This window comes from Bombina bombina, chromosome 9 (genome assembly GCF_027579735.1).
Source record: "Bombina bombina isolate aBomBom1 chromosome 9, aBomBom1.pri, whole genome shotgun sequence".
NCBI classification, from domain to species: Eukaryota; Metazoa; Chordata; class Amphibia; order Anura; family Bombinatoridae; genus Bombina; species Bombina bombina.
The window spans coordinates 198,081,461-198,091,360 of NC_069507.1; the positions used below are offsets into that span (position 1 = coordinate 198,081,461).

Consider the following 9,900-nt stretch of genomic DNA (forward strand, 5'->3'; position numbering starts at 1 on the left):
GGAGCCGTAGCTAATCCGAAGGGAAGAGCTACAAACTGGTAATGCCTGTCTAGGAAGGCAAATCTCAGATACCGGTAATGGTCCTTGTGAATCAGTATGTGAAGGTAGGCATCCTTTAGATCCACTGTGGTCATGTACTGACCCTCTTGGATCATGGGAAGGATGGTTCGAATAGTTTCCATTTTGAATGATGGAACTCTTAGAAATTTGTTTAGGATTTTTAAGTCCAAGATTGGCCTGAAGGTTCCCTCTTTCTTGGGAACCACAAATAGGTTTGAATAGAATCCCTGCCCGTGTTCCGTCCGCGGAACTGGGTGGATTACCCCCATTAGTAAGAGGTCATGTACACAGCGTAGAAACGCCTCTTTCTTTATTTGGTTTGCTGATAACCTTGAAAGATAAAATCTCCCCCGTGGAGGAGAAGTTTTGAAGTCCAGGAGATATCCCTGAGATATGATCTCCAACGCCCAGGGATCCTGGACATCTCATGCCCAAGCCTGGGCGAAGAGAGAAAGTCTGCCCCCCACTAGATCCGTTTCCGGATAGGGGGCCCTCTCTTCATGCTGTTTTGGGGGCAGCAGCAGGTTTCTTGGCCTGCTTGCCCCTGTTCCAGGACTGGTTAACTTTCCAGCCCTGTCTGTAACGAGCAACAGCTCCTTCCTGTTTTGGAGCGGAGGAAGTTGATGCTGCTCCTGCCTTGAAGTTACGAAAGGCACGAAAATTAGACTGTTTGGCCTTTGATTTGGCCCTGTCCTGAGGTAGAGCATGGCCCTTACCTCCCGTAATGTCAGCAATAATTTCTTTCAAGCCGGGCTACCTTTCTCCCTCGGCATAACTTCCCCCTCGTCGTCTGGTGATAATTTCTTTACATGTAAAGATTGACTTTTATTTAAAGTAGCATCAATGCAATTAGTACACAAATTTCTATTGGGCTCCACATTGGCCTTTAAACATAGTGAACAAAGAGATTCATCTGAGTCAGACATGTTTAAACAAACTAGCAATGAGACTAGCAAACTTGGAAATACTTTTCAAAATTAATTTACAAGCAATATAAAAAACGTTACTGTGCCTTTAAGAAGCACAGAAAAACTGACACAGTTGAAATAACAATGACCAAAATAGTTATAGCAACCAAATTTTCACAGTAAATGTATTAAGTTAGCAAAGGATTGCACCCACCAGCAAATGGATGATTAACCCCTTAGTACCCAAAAACGGATAACAATTATATAATTAACGTTTTTCTCACAGTCAAATACACTGTCACAGGACTGCTGTGCCTGATTACCTCCCTCAAAATGGATTTTGAAGACCCCTGAGCTCTCTAGAGACGATCTGGATCATGGAGGATGAAGTAGACAGATTGTGACTGAATTTTTACTGCGCAAAAAAGCGCTAAAATAGGCCCCTCCCACTCATATTACAACAGTGGGGAAGCTCAGAAACTGTTTCTATGCAGAAAACAAAAATGGCCATGTGGTAAAAATCATGCCCTAATAAGTTTTATCACCAAGTACCTCACAAAAACGATTAACAAGCCAGTAAACGTTTTAAACATAAATTTGAAAGTTATGTATTATTATTAATAAGCCTGCTACCAGTCGTTTTTACTGCAGTTAAGGCTCATACATTATTTCAGTATTAACAGTATTTTCAGAGTCAATTCCATTCCTTAGAAAAATACATTCAGTGTACACACACACACACATCAGCCTGATACCAGTCGCTATCACTGCATTTAAGGCTGAACTTACTTTACAATGGTATCAGCAGTATTTTCTCAGTCAATTCCATTCCTCAGAAAATAAATTACTGCACATACCTCATTTGTTGCAGGGGAGCCCTGCATGCTATTCCCCTTCTCTGAAGTTACCTCACTCCTCAGATGAGAAACAGCCAGTGGATCTTAGTTACGTCTGCTAAGACCATAGAAAAAAACCCAGGCAGATTCTTCTTCTAATGCTGCCTGAGAATAAACAGCACACTCCGGTGCCATTTAAAAATAACAAACTTTTGATTGTAGAAATAAACTAAGTTAAAAAAAAAACCCACAGATCTCTCACAGCTTCCTTTTTAGTTAGGCTGCAAGAGAATGACTGAGTATGATATGTGAGGGGAGGAGCTATATAGCAGCTCTGCTGGGTAATTCTCTTGCAGTTTCCTGTTAGGAAGAGATATATTCCATAAGTAATGGATGACCCGTGGACTGACTACACTTAACAGGAGAAACAAAGTATTACAGTATGCAGTGATACCTTTTTTATTGGACTAACATACTATTTAAAAGACAAGCTTTCGAGAGTTTTCCTCTCTTCCTCAGGTCTAAAGCAATACTGATCATTCTGATATAGATACACATCACATACAACAAATGGAAGGGAGGGAGGGTAATCCTGAGGTTAAGGATGGAGTGACCAGTCTGGGTGAAGTGATGACCAACAGGGGTATAATGAATGAATGAATCTACACAGACACTCGATCAAAAACCACAAGGAAAATGAATATTGTACCCGGTGAAGTGATGACCAACAGGGGTACAATATTCATTTTCCTTGTGGTTTTTGATCGAGTGTCTGTGTAGATTCATTCTGAGATCTCAGAATGAATCTACACAGACACTCTATCAAAAACCACAAGGAAAATGAATATTGTACCCCTGTTGGTCATCACTTCACCCAGACTGGTCACTCCATCCTTAACCTCAGGATTAAAATTCTTAAAGGGAATTTCAAAGACTCTCATGAACGAAAGACGTTTGAGATGAAAATGATCACACATCTCAATACCAGAAATGAAGGACTTAATGTAGACTCTGGCTTTCTCACACACTACCGTAACTTTCTATAATCTCTCATCTTATTGTCCTATATTGGTTTCTTTTTCCTTTTGTTTTTCCTCTCATCTGGCCTATTTACTCTCCTCTGTTTATTTATTCTTTCTGGCTATTCTCAGCTATTTTCTCCTTCAGACACATTCTCTGCTTTTATGACCCCCCTCTCACCCCCCTTTCTCCCTTCCATTTGTTGTATGTGAGGTGTATCTATATCAGAATGATCAGTATTGCTTTAGACCTGAGGAAGAGAGGAAAACTCTCGAAAGCTTGTCTTTTAAATATTATGTTAGTCCAATAAAAAACAGAATTTATGCTTACCTGATAAATTACTTTCTCCAACGGTGTGTCCGGTCCACGGCGTCATCCTTACTTGTGGGATATCTCTTCCCCAACAGGAAATGGCAAAGAGTCCCAGCAAAGCTGGCCATATAGTCCCTCCTAGGCTCCGCCCACCCCAGTCATTCGACCGACGGACAGGAGGAAATATATATAGGAGAAACCATATGGTACCGTGGTGACTGTAGTTAGAGAAAATAATTCATCAGACCTGATTAAAAAACCAGGGCGGGCCGTGGACCGGACACACCGTTGGAGAAAGTAATTTATCAGGTAAGCATAAATTCTGTTTTCTCCAACATTGGTGTGTCCGGTCCACGGCGTCATCCTTACTTGTGGGAACCAATACCAAAGCTTTAGGACACGGATGAAGGGAGGGAGCAAATCAGGTTACCTAAATGGAAGGCACCACGGCTTGCAAAACCTTTCTCCCAAAAATAGCCTCCGAAGAAGCAAAAGTATCAAATTTGTAAAATTTGGCAAAAGTGTGCAGTGAAGACCAAGTCGCTGCCTTACATATCTGGTCAACAGAAGCCTCGTTCTTGAAGGCCCATGTGGAAGCCACAGCCCTAGTGGAGTGAGCTGTGATTCTTTCAGGAGGCTGCCGTCCGGCAGTCTCATAAGCCAATAGGAAAGAGAGGTAGAAGTCGCTTTTTGACCTCTCCTTTTACCAGAATAAACAACAAACAAGGAAGATGTTTGTCTGAAATCTTTTGTAGCCTCTAAATAGAATTTTAGAGCACGGACTACGTCCAAATTGTGTAACAAACGTTCCTTCTTTGAAACTGGATTCGGACATAAAGAAGGTACAACTATCTCCTGGTTAATATTTTTGTTAGAAACAACCTTAGGAAGAAAACCAGGCTTAGTACGCAAAACCACCTTATCTGCATGGAACACCAGATAGGGCGGAGAACACTGCAGAGCAGATAACTCTGAAACTCTTCTAGCAGAAGAAATTGCAACCAAAAAATTGCAACCAAAAACAAAACTTTCCAAGATAGTAACTTAATATCTATGGAATGTAAAGGTTCAAACGGAACCCCTTGAAGAACTGAAAGAACTAGATTTAGACTCCAGGGAGGAGTCAAAGGTCTGTAAACAGGCTTGATCCTAACCAGAGCCTGAACAAATGCTTGAACATCTGGCACAGCTGCCAGTCTTTTGTGTAGTAAGACAGATAAAGCAGAGATCTGTCCCTTTAGAGAGCTTGCAGATAATCCTTTCTCCAAACCTTCTTGTAGAAAGGAGAGAATCTTAGGAATTTTTATCTTATTCCATGGGAATCCTTTGGATTCAAACCAACAGATATATCTTTTCCATATTTTATGGTAAATCTTTCTAGTTACCGGTTTTCTGGCCTGAACCAGAGTATCTATCACAGAATCTGAAAACCCACGCTTCGATAGAATCAAGCGTTCAATCTCCAAGCCGTCAGCTGGAGGGAGACCAGATTTGGATGTTCGAATGGACCCTGAACAAGAAGGTCCTGTCTCAAAGGTAGCTTCCATGGTGGAACCGATGACATATTCACCAGGTCTGCATACCAAGTCCTGCGTGGCCACGCAGGAGCTATCAAGATCACCGAGACTCTCTCCTGATTGATCCTGGCTACCAGCCTGGGAATGAGAGGAAACGGTGGAAATACATAAGCTAGGTTGAAGGTCCAAGGTGCTACTAGTGCATCTACTAGAGTCGCCTTGGGATCCCTGGATCTGGACCCGTAGCAAGGAACCTTGAAGTTCTGACGAGATGCCATCAGATCCATGTCTGGAATGCCCCATAATTGAGTTATTTGGGCAAAGATCTCCGGATGGAGTTCCCACTCCCCCGGATGGAATGTCTGACGACTCAGAAAATCCGCCTCCCAGTTTTCCACACCTGGGATGTGGATCGCAGACAGGTGGCAGGAGTGATCCTCCGCCCATTGAATTATTTTGGTCACTTCTTTCATCACCAGGGAACTCCTTGTTCCCCCCTGATGATTGATATACGCAACGGTCGTCATGTTGTCTGATTGGAACCTTATGAATCTGGCCTTTGCTAGTTGAGGCCAAGCCCTGAGAGCATTGAATATCGCTCTCAGTTCCAGAATGTTTATCGGGAGAAGAGACTCTTCCCGAGACCATAGACCCTGAGCTTTCAGGGATTCCCAGACCGCGCCCCAGCCCACTAGACTGGCGTCGGTCGTGACAATGACCCACTCTGGTCTGCGGAAGCTCATTCCCTGGGACAGATGGTCCAGGGTAAGCCACCAACGGAGTGAATCTCTGGTCTTCTGATCTACTTGAATCATTGGAGACAAGTCTGTATAGTCCCCATTCCACTGTTTGAGCATGCACAGTTGTAATGGTCTTAGATGAATTCGTGCAAAAGGAACTATGTCCATTGCTGCAACCATCAACCCTACTACTTCCATGCACTGCGCTATGGAAGGACGAGGAACAGAATGAAGAACTTGACAAGTGCTTAGAAGTTTTGACTTTCTGACCTCTGTCAGAAAAATCCTCATTTCTAAGGAATCTATTATTGTTCCCAAGAAGGGAACTCTTGTCAACGGAGACAGAGAACTTTTTTCTATGTTCACCTTCCATCCGTGTGATCTGAGAAAGGCCAGAACGATGTCTGTATGAGCCTTTGCTTTTGACAGGGACGACGCTTGTATTAGAATGTCGTCCAAGTAAGGTACTACTGCAATGCCCCTCGGTCTTAGAACCGCTAGAAGGGACCCTAGTACCTTTGTGAAAATTCTTGGAGCAGTGGCTAACCTGAATGGGAGGGCCACAAACTGGTAATGCTTGTCCAGAAAAGCGAACCTTAGGAACTGATGATGTTCTTTGTGGATAGGAATATGTAGGTACGCATCCTTTAGATCCACGGTAGTCATAAATTGACTTTCCTGGATAGTGGATAGAATCGTTCGAATGGTTTCCATCTTGAACGATGGTACCCTGAGAAATTTGTTTAGGATCTTCAAATCCAAAATTGGTCTGAAAGTTCCCTCTTTTTTGGGAACTACGAACAGATTGGAATAAAATCCCATTCCTTGTTCCTTTATTGGAACTGGGTGTATCACTCCCATCTTTAACAGGTATTCTACACAATGTAAGAACGCCTGTCTCTTTATTTGGTTTGAGGATAAGTGAGACATGTGGAACCTTCCCCTTGGGGGTAGTTCCCTGAATTCCAGGAGATAACCCTGAGAAACTATTTCTAGCGCCCAGGGATCCTGAACATCTCTTGCCCAAGCCTGAGCAAAGAGAGAGAGTCTGCCCCCCACTAGATCCGGTCCCGGATCGGGGGCCACTCCTTCATGCTGTTTTGTTAGCAGCGGCAGGCTTCTTGGCCTGCTTACCCTTGTTCCAGCCTTGCATCGGTTTCCAGGCTGGTTTGGGTTGTGAGGCATTACCCTCTTGCTTAGAGGATGCAGAATTAGAGGCCGGTCCGTTCCTGAAATTGCGAAAGGAACGAAAATTAGACTTATTTTTGGCCTTGAAAGGCCTATCTTGTGGAAGGGTGTGGCCCTTTCCCCCAGTGATGTCTGAAATAATCTCTTTCAATTCTGGTCCAAATAGAGTTTTACCTTTGAAAGGGATGTTAAGCAATTTTGTCTTGGATGACACATCCGCTGACCAAGACTTTAGCCAAAGCGCTCTGCGCGCCACAATAGCAAACCCTGAATTTTTCGCCGCTAATCTAGCTAATTGCAAAGCGGCATCTAAAATAAAAGAGTTAGCCAACTTAAGTGCATGAACTCTGTCCATAACCTCCTCATATGGAGTCTCTTTACTAAGCGAGTTTTCCAGTTCCTCGAACCAGAACCACGCTGCTGTAGTGACAGGAACAATGCACGAAATGGGTTGTAGAAGGTAACCTTGCTGTACAAAAATCTTTTTAAGCAAACCCTCCAATTTTTTATCCATAGGATCTTTGAAAGCACAACTATCTTCGATAGGAATAGTAGTGAGTTTGTTTAGAGTAGAAACTGCCCCCTCGACCTTAGGGACCGTCTGCCATAAGTCCTTTCTGGGGTCGACCATAGGAAATAATTTCTTAAATATAGGAGGGGGAACAAAAGGTATGCCGGGCTTTTCCCACTCCTTATTTACTATGTCCGCCACCCGCTTGGGTATAGGAAAAGCGTCGGGGTGCACCGGAACCTCTAGGAACTTTTCCATCTTGCATAATTTCTCTGGAATGACCAAGTTGTCACAATCATCCAGAGTAGATAACACCTCCTTAAGCAGTGCGCGGAGATGTTCTAATTTAAATTTAAATGTCACAACATCAGGTTCAGCTTGTTGAGAAATTTTTCCTGAATCTGAAATTTCCCCATCTGACAAAACCTCCCTCATGGCCCCTTCAGATTGGTGTGAGGGTATGACAGAACAATTATCATCAGCGCCCTCCTGCTCTTCAGTGTTTAAAACAGAGCAATCGCGCTTTCTCTGATAAGTAGGCATTTTGGATAAATTATTTGCTATGGAGTTATCCATTACAGTCGTTAATTGTTGCATGGTAATAAGCATTGGCGCACTAGATGTACTAGGGGCCTCCTGTGTGGGCAAAACTGGTGTAGACACAGTAGGAGATGATGTAGTATCATGTTTACTCCCCTCATCTGAGGAATCATCTTGGGCAATTTCATTATCTGTGGCAGTACTGTCCTTACTTTGTTTGGACGCTATGGCACAATTATCACATAAATTTAAATGGGGAGACACATTGGCTTTCATACATATAGAACATAGCTTATCCGAAGGCACAGACATGTTAAACAGGCTTAAACTTGTCAACAAAGCACAAAAAACGTTTTAAAACAAAACCGTTACTGTCTCTTTAAATTTTAAACAGAAAACACTTTATTACTGAATATGTGAAAAAGTATGAAGGAATTGTTCAAAAATTACCAAAATTTCACCACAGTGTCTTAAAGCATTATTGCACACCAAATTTCAGAGCTTTAACCTTTAAAATAACGGAACCGGAGCCGTTTACAAATTTAACCCCTATACAGTCCCAGCTATAGCCTTTGCTGAGACCCAACCAAGCCCAGAGGGGAATACGATACCAATTGACGCCTTCTAGAAGCTTTTCCAGCAAATTTCAGATCCTCACACATGCATCTGCATGCCCTGCTCTCAAAAAACAACTGCGCAGTAATGGCGCAAAAATGAGGCTCAGTCTACAACTAGGAAGGCCCCCTGACTGGAAAAGGTGTCTAACATAGTGCCTGCCGTTTAATAAACGTTCCCCAAGTTTATAAATGCGAATTGTCAGCATAAATATGAATAAAATGCCCAAATAAAGCAATCGATTTAGCCCATAAAAATGTCTACCAGTTTTTTAGCCCATATTAAGCCCTTTATTCTGTTTGTTTGACTAAGAAAATGGCTTACCGGTCCCCATGAGGGGAAATGACAGCCTTCCAGCATTACATGGTCTTGTTAGAAATATGGCTAATCATACCTTAAGCAGAAAAGTCTGCTAACTGTTTCCCCCAACTGAAGTTACTTCATCTCAACAGTCCTATGTGGAAACAGCAATCGATTTTAGTTACTGTCTGCTAAAATCATCTTCCTCTCACAAACAGAAATCTTCATCCTTTTCTGTTTCAGAGTAAATAGTACATACCAGCACTATTTTAAAATAACAAACACTTGATAGAAGAATAAAAACTACATTTAAACACCAAAAAACTCTTAACCATCTCCGTGGAGATGTTGCCTGTGCAACGGCAAAGAGAATGACTGGGGTGGGCGGAGCCTAGGAGGGACTATATGGCCAGCTTTGCTGGGACTCTTTGCCATTTCCTGTTGGGGAAGAGATATCCCACAAGTAAGGATGACGCCGTGGACCGGACACACCAATGTTGGAGAAAAGGTATCACTGCATACTGCAATACTTTGTTTTTTTGAGCATCTATCTACTGGACTAACACGACTACTCCAATCTTCACTATATATATATATATATATATATATATATATATATATATATATATATATATATATATATATATATATACACACACACACACACACAGAGATATATAGGAATATCTATTTATAAATACTTATAATTCCCTATGTGAAGAACATTGGAATGTGAAATATTTACAGTAAATATATCAATAAGTCAATATAGCTTTGTACCCTTGTAACTTTTCATAATTTTTTTTTTATTCATTTCTATTAGATGTTATTAATATGAGTGTAACTGAACATTTAAATGTGTTTTTAATGTTTTTTGTGCAACTTTCTTGTCGAGTGTAACAGCTAACCAGAGCTCTGAAGTCGCACTATCCCAATATACGTTAGATTCAATTGCGCTTGAGCAAACGCGTTTACTTTCAACTTGTAATACGCACTACTTCCGATGCGCACAAAGAGCCCCGGATAAACCCTTTTTTGCTCACGCACAACTGTCTAGCTCTTAATGTCTGCCTTTGCGGTTTCAAAACGCACAGCACTCAGACTAGCCCTTAAATGTCTTCCTTTATGTTTTAAAAATAACTGATGCACTAGAGTCAATGAATCTCTCCCATATCATATAAACATACCACACTCTTCTAGCAGTTCCTCCATATCTACATCTGCTCACCTTTAGCTTCCTTAAGCTTCTTCCTTTCAGCATCTCGATCGGCTCTGGACTGGGGATTTCTCACACCCAAAGCATTAATAACAAGTCTTCTTGCAAGAATTGCAGAGGTTTGTGGACGCTCTTTA

General features: G+C 42.0%; 1 protein-coding gene across 1 annotated transcript in view; it reads right to left on the reverse strand.

Annotated features, from left to right (window-relative positions):
• The window catches only part of R3HCC1L (R3H domain and coiled-coil containing 1 like), a gene marked incomplete in the record, with an annotated part of 69,776 nt that overhangs the window by 16,329 nt on the left and 43,547 nt on the right, over positions 1-9,900 (reverse strand). Inside the window, 1 exon segment of the mRNA XM_053692554.1 lies at positions 9,776-9,900. Within this exon segment, the coding sequence (XP_053548529.1) occupies positions 9,776-9,900 (125 nt within the window).